We start from the raw sequence: 12,897 nt of genomic DNA on the forward strand, positions 1-12,897 counted from the left end.
GAGGAGAGGCAGAACGGGACAGGACAGCATTCTTAAACCTTTTGCGTGTCACCACGAGGAGGACGCAGCACTGGTTCTGTGCTGTTGTCCGCAGTACAGAAACGGATGCACTTGCTAGACGTTAAGAAACTTATATTTATATATATATACATATATATATATATATATAAAAGCAGCTTTCTAATAGTATATATAAAAACAAAAGACGTGTGTATGCATATATACAGAATTTTCATACTGGATGTATACACTTGCACTGGGAAACAGATCTCCTGGTAAGTCTGTGCTCCCGCAAACTTTCTGTTAAAGAGTTACATGTACAAGCTTAACTCCTTTTAAAAGCAGCCTTTGGATGACTACGGTTCTCCAGTGGCTGGGATGGGAAGCGTGGGTGCAGGCAGCAAGGTTGTGAACACCTTAAGAACACGGGAAAGGAACCCTGAGATTCTACTGCAGCAGCTGTCTCCTCCTAATGTCGGTTGGTAAGTTTGGCTTACCAACCAGTTTGGCTTTCCCTGAGGTCACACTTGTAAAAGAGAGGCAGAGGGTGATGGTGGAGAGGGACAGAGAAGACCTGGAGCCAGTGTGTGGTTTTCATGGGGGAGGGGCTGACATACGGGCTCTACCCGGGGAGGGACCCTGACCTCCAACATCATGCGTTTGCTGCATACAGTTGGCATGTCACAGATAAAAAGCTAGGGGGCTCCAGCCCCAGCTCAGCCCAGAGGCACAGCAGTCTCAGACACACCGTGAGCAGTGGTGTCCTGACAAGGGACTGAGCCTCTGGACCGTGCCCACCTAAGCTCGCCTTGCATTCCGCCGAGCCACCCCAGGTTTCCCCACACAGTCATGAAAACACCTTAGAAAGAAATGAATTAGTGTGTGAAAGGCATGGATGGATTTTATTTATTACCCTATATCTACAATTTAATTTGAGGTAAAATATAAGCAACACATAAAAATGCCTATTTCTGCTACCATGTAATATAATTCTCCATCGTGAATATTGCGATAAAGCTAATGAAAACTCTATGCCATCACATACTCTAGCTTTTCATATAGCTGGTATTTTACAACTCTTACTGTTTGTGAAATCTCAACACATGTAAGATTCTCCTACAAATGGCGCAGAATATCCGAGGGTGCCTAGTCAGCTTGCTGACCCCTCACTCCCCACACTGGAGCCTCAGTGTTACAAGCAGAACTGTAAAGTAATGAAGGCAATGAGACGCCCTTGAGTCTGATCCGAGCTGGAATAGTGTTCCAAAGAATTCCACACCACAACGGGTTACACGACTGTGAGGCTTTAGTGTCATTCGGCTTGCCCAAACACTTATACCTCATCTGGAACTTCTGCTACACCATGCATTTTATTTGGATGAAAAGTAAATGTGGATGGAAGAGGTTCTCTGTACTCCATCTATAAGCCACACGCTGAGATACTGACCTCTTACTGGCTGTTAGGTGATCCAGATGGTTGGTTTTTAATTACGATAAAAAACATATGAACCATGATAGAGAGCTTAGGAAAAGGTTTAGTCAAATATACAGATACTAACTGTTCACTCAGTCATTAAGGAGAACCGTGAACAAAAGGATCAATTAAGTGACTTTTCAAATAGAAAAACTAAAGAGCTGAACTATCACAGGTTATTTTCTTCACTGCAGAAGCTGAGATGTTCCAGTAGGAGAGATCTTCACTTGATTGGGAAACAAACACCACAGCTGAAGGCTCTGCTGAATACGTAAAAAATCTGATGAGATTCATCCCTGTCATTTTCCCTGTCGTTTTTCCAGCACTGCTGTAAAATCCTTATAATACATTCCAAAGTAAACCAGCCATTCCAAATCTACAGTCACTCTGCTCTTTAATTCAATTCACAGAACTGCTGAAAAAGTAGACATTTCTATCTAAAAGTAGAAAAAAAGGTTTGTATAGAAGGTATTTCTGTTATACAAGTATATTACACAGCTTGGGGCAGTAACAGGTCCGAAAAGCTCTTCTCACCCACTGATACTTTAAGCTAAAATAGGAGAGAAAACAAACAAGCAAGAAAACAGGTTAATCTGATTATAGGAATTTGTGACTCACTAATATCTCAACTTAATTACCACTTAAATCCATGGACTGACAGTACATGGCCAATTCCATGACCAAAAAAGTCTCTGGAGTGTCAGGTACAGATGAGAGCTAACTGTATCCTCTAACTATCATGAAAACATTCAACAGCTGGGGCTTATGTGGTTCAATATGACATGAAAACCAAGTTTCACTGACTCCTGGTCTAGAGCTGCCCCTCCTGGCTAGTAACCTGGCCAAGTTTAAGATGTTCGGAAGAACTGGATCAGGCTTATAACTTAATTATGCAAGAAGCACGATGGATTGTGTAGCTCAGGCAGTCTCTGCAAATACTGTTATTACGATTAGGGGGAAAAGTCAGTCTGTTCACACTGACTCACAGTGAACTCCAACGGCAAGGACAAGATTTAACCTATAGATTAGAAACAAAACATTTTCCATTTGAGGCAAAGCGCTTTACCTTCTCTGCCTGACATACATTGATCCAAGGAAAATCTCTCTGCTTGAATCTTCTAGCTCAAACCACCCAGTATGCTTGTACTTTGTCTTCACGTGCCCTGAAGGCGGGGCCGCCATTTATGGCTGAAGCAGGGGAAACACTTCAGCTTATGAATATGCAGGTGGGTTCAGATAGATACCACATGGCATCCTGGACACAGAAGGTGATTTACCCTAGGAGGGAAGAGGTCTACCACGTAGGGTCTGGTTCTTGCTTGATTTGAGAGCTTCCATCAGTCTCCTTTATTTCTATCAAGTGAAACAAAAGGGAACCGATTGACTGCACTATTAATGCAAATCTGTCCAATTATAAATCTACTCATACCAAACTATTCATTACAATGACTTAACAGGAATTGTAAGATACCAAAACTGATAAGACTGTTCTCTAGCAGTAAGTTCTAAATTTTGTTACTTAAGATTTTCAAAGTAACAAACATTTTATTAATTATGCATGTAAAGGACCCACAATAGCTGTATCTAGGTTATACAGCAGTCATTCAACTATTTCAGAATTCATTAAGAGTCACTGGGGAAAATGGAGGAAAGGAACCCATGAGTCACCTCTAAACACAATGTTTCTGGGCATAAACTACAAATCCAGTTCACCCAGAAACAAAACAACCACCCAGGTCCAGTTAAACAGCTTTAGAAACACAATTAATCCTTTGTCTTTGGCACTTTATTTGTGACAACCAGACTACTCTTTTTACCTTCTGTTGCAGGAACCTCCAACTGGCTCGGCTCAGCTGATTCTGAAGAGAAATACATAAAGATTTTACTTTAACATTTTTCCAAAGTTGCTCTCAGTTATTTAAAGAGCCTAGAGGGAGAAAGCTCTCTAGACGTTGTACACAAAGCCCAGGTCTAGGTGAGACAGCAGCCACAGATTCTTGGGATTAAATACACTGCTACGCAACCAGACTCTCAAAAACCTGCTTTTCTGAAACCTGTTAAATTTGCCTACACAACCGAAATCTTAAATAACAATCTTAATTAACATAGCTCTAACATGAAAGTAGGAGTTTCTTTCTCTATGTCTTTCCACCCTTTCTTCTGTGGGCTCCCTTCTAATAAAAGCCTTTTGTTACTTTCAATGAATCACACAGCAGGTCTCAACACTTTGTTTCTAAGGAGTTTTTAAAACTACAATGCATGCATTTCCGCCCAACATAATTTTGGTTTATACCACTGGAAACAAATGGCATAAGAAGCCAAGTTAAAAAACAACCTTCTCCCCCCATCACCCTACAACTGCATTCTTCGCCACTGGTCTCAGGGTTCCTGACCTGGGACGGTGGGAACAAATGGCATGTGGTCCAGTTCTCAGTGAGGACCTATGGCTTGAGCTTATATAGGCTTTCAGACAAAGGAGTCTAAGCAAACAAGTCTGCATGTGCACGAGTGTGTGCATATGTGTGTACGTGTGTGCTGTGGAATTAACTTCCCTTGAAGTTAGGTAAATGTAAGCATGTGAGGCCACACAATTTATGTGACCTGTTTTATTGACTAAGTAGGAATCCTTCTGTATTGTACCATGCTTAATTTACCTTGGATCACTGGGCTTTCTGACTCACTCTGATCAACCAACTCTGAAAAGAAAGCAGATTCATTTAAGTAATAATTTAATGATATGTTGTTATATTTGAAAAGCATTTTTTACATACATTCTCTAATCTGATGCTCCAACTTTGCTATAACAGGCACTATCTTCCTTATGACAAGAAGGGAACAAATATTAAAAATTCTAGTATGTCCCATCAAAGTAACTAATTCAGAGTAATTACCATAAAATTCTATAATAGACTAGGGCACAAGGAAAAGAACAAAACTGAACATTTTAAACATAAGGTAAAGGAGCAGGGAGGCATAAAATACAGTGTCTTTTGAAATTAAAAATTACACAGAAGGTAGATGGATTGGGATCAATAAATTTTTTCCCCCCAAAGAAACCCCACACCTTATCATGGGGTTTCTTTAAATGACAAAGTTCCCAGGTGTAGTTAAAGCTGAATGCCAAAGATGACCGAAAATCTATGAAGCAAGGTTTACCTCTCTTTCATTCATTACTGACATCCCCAGATACTAACATACTTGGCCAAGATAGACAGTATAATATATAAAAACAGATTCTATAAAAAAAGAACTCATGGTTTGGGGGAAAAAGCAAATAAATATATTTTGTGATAAAGTGAAACTCGAAACTTGGAGGCAGAAGAGGTATAACCAAATCCGTGACACTGAAGGAGTGGTGGCCACAAAACAGCATCAGTAGTGTGAAGCAGAACAGGGGGCTGGGGGCAGGCACAACAGCGGCCCAATTCTCAGCTCAGGGGGCAAACCAGCAATTCACGAGGCTCAGCTGCTCAGTGACCACTGAAAACTCCTGAATACTTTCCCAACAAATAAAGTATACAATTGAATACTCAATACAGATGGATTTTAAAGAGATGGAATAATACCAGTTGGAAAAAAGACAAACGCTAATGGTATTAGTTAAGGATAATTCTCACTTTTGAAATTTTTTAACAAAGTTAACAGAAGAACATAAAACATACTAGCATAATTAAGTTTTGCTAGGAAAAAAAACACTGTTTAAACTGATATGAACATCAGGGAGCTGGAAGAACACTTACACTTGTTCATGCAACAGTATGTGAGGGCCCAGTGGCTGCCAGACACTAGGCCTAAATATCAACAGAAGTAGCTAAATCACATTAAAAGACTTACTTTTTCCAGCCCAGTAATTACAAACTAATAGTAAAAGTAATAACAGTAGTAGTAAAAACAGTAACAAATATAGATTTTGCTTACTGAGCACATACTAGGGTCAGGGGTCAACAAGCTTTATTACAAAGAGGCAGTAAGTATTTCAGGCTTTGCAGGTCAGTCCAGTTTGCCATTAACAAATGGGCCTGGCAGTGCTGTAATAAAACTTTATTTACACGGCGGCCGCTTGCTGGTCCCTGTTTTAGAGGCCTGACACACAATGTGTCATTTAAAATGCTCTAAAACTCCCAGAATGGGTACTAATATCATTACCATTTTCCTGATAAGTAAACTGAGATTTAAAAAAGGTGAAGCAACTCGCCCAGTTTTACATCTAGAAAGTGCCTGGTGCCTCGCACACTGAGGGCTAAAACGATGACTTTCAATGATTACTGCTGTAGGCGAAGTAATAAAATGTTACACTCTCAGGTAAGTGTACGTGCAAGTGCACACACCCACACACCCACCCCCTTCTCACATCCCAGAAAAGAGCAAAACCAAGAAGACTTCAAGAAATACTCACGGTTATTAATCACAAGTCCTGGAAATGGTCTAAAGAGAGAAACAAATTGCACAAGTTTTTTTTCTACTCTACAAGAGTTCACATGTATATTCAGTGTATTCAACTAACATTTAGCCCATGTCGCTTACGTGCTAGAATGAGAAAAGCTGTCCACTACTGTTTAATCTTACAGTTTTTAAGCTACAGACAGACAGATATACGAATAACTAATATGGCACATTATTAGAAAATGCTACACCAAGATGGTGGGAAAAGAATAGGAACAATGCAAAGGGAATAGAGTAATTTTAGTGAAATGAGGAAAAGGCCTTGGGAAGGTAATACATTAGCTCTGTCTGAGTGTTGGTCCTATGCAGACAGTGGGAACTTGACAATGAACGGGTGTTATTTAGTAACAGCTAAGTTTGGGGAGGTGGAAGAAAAGAGTGAAGGGCACTTGGGACTTCTGCTTAGGTGGATGACAAAAGGATACCGTAAGACTTACTGTGACAAGCACACATCAAAGACTGTAATTCGCACAATGCCGTTAGAGGGCAGGTGTAACCACCATTCCTACCCTGTGGATAAGGAGCTAACACTCTCAAAGGAAACAACTACAATCTCACCGGACAGACAAGGAAACAGAAGTGACTTAGTGTCGAATCCCTGTCTGATCCAAAGCCTGTGACGAGATGCTGAGGCAGAGGCTGGCAACATTTTTCTGTAAAGGGCCAGACAGTAATATTCCCAGCTCTGTAGACCACACTGTCTCTGTCCCAACTACTTAATTTTACCACTGCAATATGAAAGCAGCCACAGACGATATGTAAACAAACAGATGTGACTGGGTTATAATAAGACATAAAACTAAAATAAAAGCAGATGGCAGGCTGGAGCTGGTCCACAGGCCATGGTGTGCTAACAATCTCCTGCCTTAAAAACCAGAGAACTGAGTCAGCACAAGGAAGAAAGAATCTAATAGTACAGTAACTAAAGAATTTCACTATAGTTCATTTCATTACACAGTAAACTTACTACATATGACTACATTTTGGAAGATGACTCAGCCTCAATGATCTGCAGGTTCATTCTTATGACCAAGCAAGGAACTCTCACGTACCTAATGACTGTGAATTTAATGAACTCAGCAGAATCTAAGATCCTTCTCATGGAGCTGATTTCCAGATAGCTGGGGGCTTTGAATGACACTCCAGGAGGCATGCCATCAACCACCACACAGCCAGGGTTAATTGTGATTTTCCTGTAGGGAACTTTCACAGGGAAACCCATACCAATGGCTTCACCTATAGCAAGACAAACGGCATAAAAGCACAGATGAACCTGGCGCCTTAGCTGAGTGTTGTAAAAGCACAGATTAAAACCACCTGAGCGTGATTTACGTTTAAGATCTTATTGAGACAAAATTTCCTTGCTTACTGCAAGCTATACTATGCAAATGCAAAACTTACCAAATTTTCGACTGAAGAGGTCATTAACTTGTTCTCTTAGCTGTCTAGCTTTTTCAACTTTTGACAGTCTTTCATTATCGTCATCTAAAAAGGTTAAGAGAAAGTTGTAACTTAATAATGCGATTTTAATACCAGATAAATTTTTAAGTGCTTTATGTAACTTCACTTTCTGTTTTTGGAATGTTTTAAAAAACGAATCAAGATTGAAATGATTTAACCAAACAATTTAATAATAACACCAAACTGACAATGCTGCAGTTATGAAGAGCTTTGCTTGCCAACTTATACAAATTTTTTAAACAACACCCCAGGCATCTGGGTGGCCTACAGGTTTTAGCTCATACCGAGTCTAATAACTGCCAAGAGCTGTTTAGCGATAAACTGACAAGCTGATGTATTTGGTTAATAACTTCCGCAGGGGCTGGTGGGGACAGCATACAATGTGCAGTGCATTCAACATCCATGAAGCCCCACAAACTATGATTAAGGCAGAGAGATCATACCTGGAATTGTCACCTGAATGATGTTAAGATCTTCAACACCTGATGCAGTAGTATTAACATTGGGCGATGAATTTATTTTTCCTTAAAACAGAGAATTGAGATTAGAACATATACAGATGTAATTAAATCTTCCCTAATAAAGTGCTTACGATTCAGACTACAAAAGATAGTATTTTAACCCAACTTTGTTCCTTTTCATGTCATGTTTTGTTGTTCTGTGATATTAGGCTTCCTGAAAGACGTTTTTCACTTTTTTCTCTTCCTTGTGGTGCTTCCTTCGTAGAGCATCAGATATGTGGAGATCCTTAGGTATTAAAGAACTTAAAAATCGTAAACTAGTCCAAACCCCAACCTTGAATGAGCTTTCCTGGTTTTGTCTCAGTAGCCACTCTTTCAACAGTTTTCTAAATTAGTGCTGCAAAGTAAGTGTCTAACAGCATGTTTTCTGCAGCAAATGCTTACTTGGAGGGCTCTTAGAGGAGGAGGTGCTCTCCTTAATTGCCGTCTCAAACATTTCAGGCCTAAGAACAAGAAAAGAGAAAAGACTTTTGGGCTAACATTCCAATAGTAAAACATTAAAAATGAAACAAGTAAGAGATTTAAAAAGCCAGCAACTTTCTATAAATACACATTCTTAGTAATGGAAGAACAGAAGTAACATGGATCTCTAAAGGAACACACATATAAAGACTAATTATAATTGTGATTTTAACATCCACCCCAGCCCCATCTAGTATAAACAGCTTCTTCCTGTGGTTTCAATATATCCTGGAAAGAGTGTATGCTAGACTGGAGAAGGAAACAGGAAGAGACTCAAATGCAGGTAGCATGGAAACAAGACAGGCGGTAAAAACCTGAACACAAGAGACTGTCTCTCTTAGGAAGCAGAAGCAGGGGCCTTAGCCTCTACAGACCTGGCTGAAGGTACAGAGGGAGGCCATTATGGTTGGCAATGTCAGCTTTGATTATTTGACAGCATCCTTAGGGAACTCAGAAGTAACCTTTAATAAATAAAACCTAAAATTCCTTTCAATTCATTTCAAACGTATTTTGTTAACTCTAATTATTTCCATTTACTTCAATTGTGTTGGCATAATTCACAGATGTCCAAGCAAACAGCAGAGAAATTTAAAATATTCTGTAAGCTGGAGAAATAAACGGGCTTTATAAAACTGAACCACTGGGCTTCCCTGGTGGCGCAGTGGTTGAGAGTCCACCTGCCAATGCAGGGGACACGGGTTCGTGCCCCGGTCCGGGAAGATCCCACATGCTGGGGAGCAGCTAGGCCCGTGAGCCATGGCCGCTGAGCCTGTGCGTCCGGAGCCTGTGCTCCGCAGCGGGAGAGGCCACAACAGTGAGAGGCCAACGTACCGCAAAAAAAAAAAACCAACTGAACCACTGCCTAGACTCCAGTAGTATTAACCATTAAGATATCACTGTGAGGCTTCCCTGGTGGCACAGTGGTTAGGAATCCACCTGCCAGTGTAGGGGACACGGGTTCCAGCCCTGGTCCGGGAAGATCCCACATGCCACAGAGCAACTAAGCCCATGCGCCACAACTACTGAGCCTATGCTCTAGAGTCCACACGCCAGAACTACTGAAGCCCTCACACCTAGAGCCCGTGCTCCGCAACAACAGAATCCACCACAATGAGAAGCCCGCGCACCGCAACGAAGAGTAGCCCCTGCTTGCTGCAACTAGAGAAAGCCCGCGCGCAGCAATGAAGACCCAACACAGCCAAAAATAAATTTAAAAATTTATATTAAAAAATATATATGTCACTGTGCATAGACTTCACTAAACCAAGTTGTTATCCCCCTGATAAGCCACAGCCCTCTCTCTCTTGACCAGTTACAAAAAATTTAAAATATATACAAAGGTACAGCTTAAAGAGCTTCTTTGACCCTAAGGTTTGGCTGAGCTCCAAAGTAGAATCCATGTGCCATCTCCCGGCATCAAACTGTATCAACTCATGGCAATCTTGTTTCATCTCATTTCCTTACTTTTTAATGATGAACTTAATTTTGGCTTTGTTTCTGAGTATCTTCTCCAGCCTTGGAATGCCAAAAGTAGATGGTCGTCGGAATGGCACACCCTCGGGTAAGCCTTCCACATAAAAGTCTTCAGGGAAAGACTCAAATAACGCAAACGGCACTTTCACAGCTTGTTTAAGGCCAAGAGCTTCACCTAAAAAAACAAAAACAAAACACATTTACTGGTTCTCATATCTATAACTTTAAAAAAAACTAAGTCTTTTTAAAAAAACGCATTTTAAATTACATTTTGCAGCTACTAAAACCTTTCTTTTTAAAAAATCACATTAATTTTAGAAAAATTTCTTCAATTTCTTGGTGCTCAGAAATGTGGAAGAAATTATAAAATTCATGCCTGCAAAACCCACACACTTCTGATGACAGTAATATTTAAATGCTGAACAATCTTACTATGCTCACATTTTTCTATTTTATAAAAAAGCTACCTCATATTTTAATAACAGTATTTCAAAATAAACTTACCACATTTTTCATTGAAAAGATTTTCAACTTTCTGTTTTAGGTCAGTGATTTTGGCATTCCAGGCCTCTGCATATTAAAAAAAAAAAAAAAAAAGAGCGATTAAGATGTTAGTAACAGTTACTAGTATACATCCAATGGCAGGAACTTCTTCATCTTTTATTGTGCATCTTTAAGCAATACAAAATAAAAAATATATAGGTTTTAAACACAGGCATGTCTTGATAACTACTCTAATCCTGATGCATTATTTAACTGTTTTATTATATTACTAATATGTTGGCTACGAATAAATAAAAAAACAAATGAAAACCGAAATACCCCCCCAAAAAACAATTACAGTATCTACTACGTGCCAGATACGGTTTTACCCTTTAAATGATCTGGTATTTATAATCTTCATAATAACCCTATGGAACAGGAAGTAATGTTATCCCCACTCATAGATAAGGAAACTGAGGCACAGAGAGGTTAAGCAGCCTGCTCAACGTCAAACAATTATAAAGTCCTGGCACCAGATTTGAATTCAGTCTGGCTCTAATCTGTGCCTTGAATTGCTAATATATACTAACTCACCAAATAAAAAAAAGAAAACAATTCAACTAGTAAAATATTTTACTAACTCCTTTTATTTAAAATAATGAAATAAAGAAAAACATAACACGTATTTACCAAAGGAAAACTCTCTCCCTCGAGGCTTGAAGGGAACATTAGAACCATTAGTCTGGGTAGGGGTTCGAACAGCTGAGGTTTGAGGGTTGCTGTTATTAGGGCCTAAAGAATTAAACAAAAAACATAATCAGCACATATATTCAGTCATCCTTACGTACTGCTCGTGATTTCTCTAGGACATGCTCTTGAGGTCCAACCTGTGCTGGAGAAGTTCAGTTCAGTGTGTATACAAGCACTCTGCAATGAAAACAGCCACTGCTGTCAGTGTTACAGACCTCCATCCATCTTCCTACTTCCATCCCTATAATCAGGCATTTCCCCCCAAAACACATCTAGCTTTCTGGCTGATCTGAGGAACTTTCAATTCACTTAATGATTCATTACGCCATTTTGAAGCCACTGGTTACCTATCTTGCCTTTTATGTTTTTCTTTCGGCCTTTGAACATAAACACGACTTTAGATACAACTATATCATCTCCCCTATATGAAGCTTTCCTTTGGATTCTCTAGCTGACACTGACATATCCTTTCTTTGAATTCTTAGTAATATACAGAAACAATGTTATGGGTTATCAGTTGTTTTCCATTAAAAGCCTGACTATGGCCTCAGAATCGAAAAAAATATCAAGATTCAACATTCTAATCTTTAATTACTTCAAACTCCCGAATAAAAAACACAGCTTCCTTAAAGAGCATAGTGATAAAAGCAAAGTATTTCTGGACCAGCTGGATCTAGCAGCCTGGTTGACCTGGCAGGTATAATAACCAGACAGAGGAACTCAGTACATCCTATTACCATACTTCTTTAACAGGCTACTATAAGATCACTCAACTAACATCTCTTTTTATACTCCATGTTCATAAAGCAGCCTTTTAATAATCACAGGGAAAGACAGGAAGAGACTTGTGATCACCTGATAGAATTAAGCTGACTGAAATATCTACCTGCGATTCAAAAATCAATAAACTGGCATTCTGGTTTATGCTTAAGTGAATGACACTACACACCCACTAGAACGGCTAAAATAAAAAGAATGACAATATCAAGTACTGTGAGGATGTGCAGCAACTGGAATTCTCATACATTCCTGGCAGAAGTGTAAAGCGATACAATCAGTTTGGTAAACTGTTTCTTAGAAAGTTAAAAACCCAGTAATTCCACTCTAAATATCTATTCAAGAGAAGGAAAGCATATGCCATGTTTCGTACACAAATGTTCATATAGCATCTTTACTAGACAAAGACAGGAAATAAACCCAAATGCCCACTGACAAATGCATAAATTAATTCTGGTGAATCCATACAATGGAGTAATACTCAGCAATAAAAAATACTGAAACATGCAGCAAGTATAAATCTAACAACATTGTGCTAAGCAAAAGAAGGCAACCATAAAAAGAAAAGATACAACATGATTCCATTTATATGAAATTCTACAACAGGCAGAAGTGTTCCATGGTGACAAAAGGCGGATCAATGGTTGCCTGTGGCCTGGCCTGTGAGGGAGTGACTGCCAAGGAGCGTGTGTGAGACGTTTTAGGGTGAGGGAGATGTTCTATCCATTGACTAAAGCAGTGTTACAAGCATTTTTCAAAACTCAAACTGTACAATTAAAATGCGTGCATTTTATCGCATATAAAGTGTACTCAATAAATTTGATTTTTAAAGTAATAAAAAAATCCATTTACAAGCATGATGTATAATTTAAAAGAAAACACTAGTATGGTGGGAAAAAAAAAAAGTCCCTCCTTGCTATCACACTCTTGACAAAAAGTCCCTGAACATGGACACAGCTCTTTACTACTCAAATTAGTTAGTGTTAAACCACTAACAACTATTTTGTGGTATTTTAACAAATATAAATTAAATTTGGGGTCTATTTATAGCCC

At 39.3% G+C, this 12,897-nt stretch overlaps 1 protein-coding gene across 7 annotated transcripts in view; it reads right to left on the bottom strand.

Annotated features, from left to right (window-relative positions):
• Positions 1–883: 883 nt before the first annotated feature.
• GTF2I (general transcription factor IIi) overlaps positions 884–12,897 on the bottom strand; it is a 96,085-nt gene continuing 84,071 nt past the window's right edge. For 6 of the 7 annotated variants that reach the window (XM_060032220.1, XM_060032217.1, XM_060032219.1 and 3 more), the window contains 12 exons: positions 11,008–11,109; positions 10,339–10,404; positions 9,826–10,009; positions 8,284–8,342; positions 7,822–7,902; positions 7,319–7,402; positions 6,970–7,153; positions 5,871–5,899; positions 4,129–4,170; positions 3,292–3,333; positions 2,752–2,827; positions 884–2,024 (listed from right to left, as the gene is read on the bottom strand). In XM_060032220.1, coding sequence (XP_059888203.1) covers positions 2,769–2,827; positions 3,292–3,333; positions 4,129–4,170; positions 5,871–5,899; positions 6,970–7,153; positions 7,319–7,402; positions 7,822–7,902; positions 8,284–8,342; positions 9,826–10,009; positions 10,339–10,404; positions 11,008–11,109 — 932 coding nt within the window. In that variant the 3' untranslated portion in view covers positions 884–2,024; positions 2,752–2,768. The remainder of the gene's footprint in view (positions 2,025–2,751; positions 2,828–3,291; positions 3,334–4,128; positions 4,171–5,870; positions 5,900–6,969; positions 7,154–7,318; positions 7,403–7,821; positions 7,903–8,283; positions 8,343–9,825; positions 10,010–10,338; positions 10,405–11,007; positions 11,110–12,897) is intronic. The other variant, XM_060032216.1, reaches the window with a different exon arrangement.

This window comes from Delphinus delphis, chromosome 15, assembly GCF_949987515.2.
Source record: "Delphinus delphis chromosome 15, mDelDel1.2, whole genome shotgun sequence".
Taxonomy (NCBI): domain Eukaryota; kingdom Metazoa; phylum Chordata; class Mammalia; order Artiodactyla; family Delphinidae; genus Delphinus; species Delphinus delphis.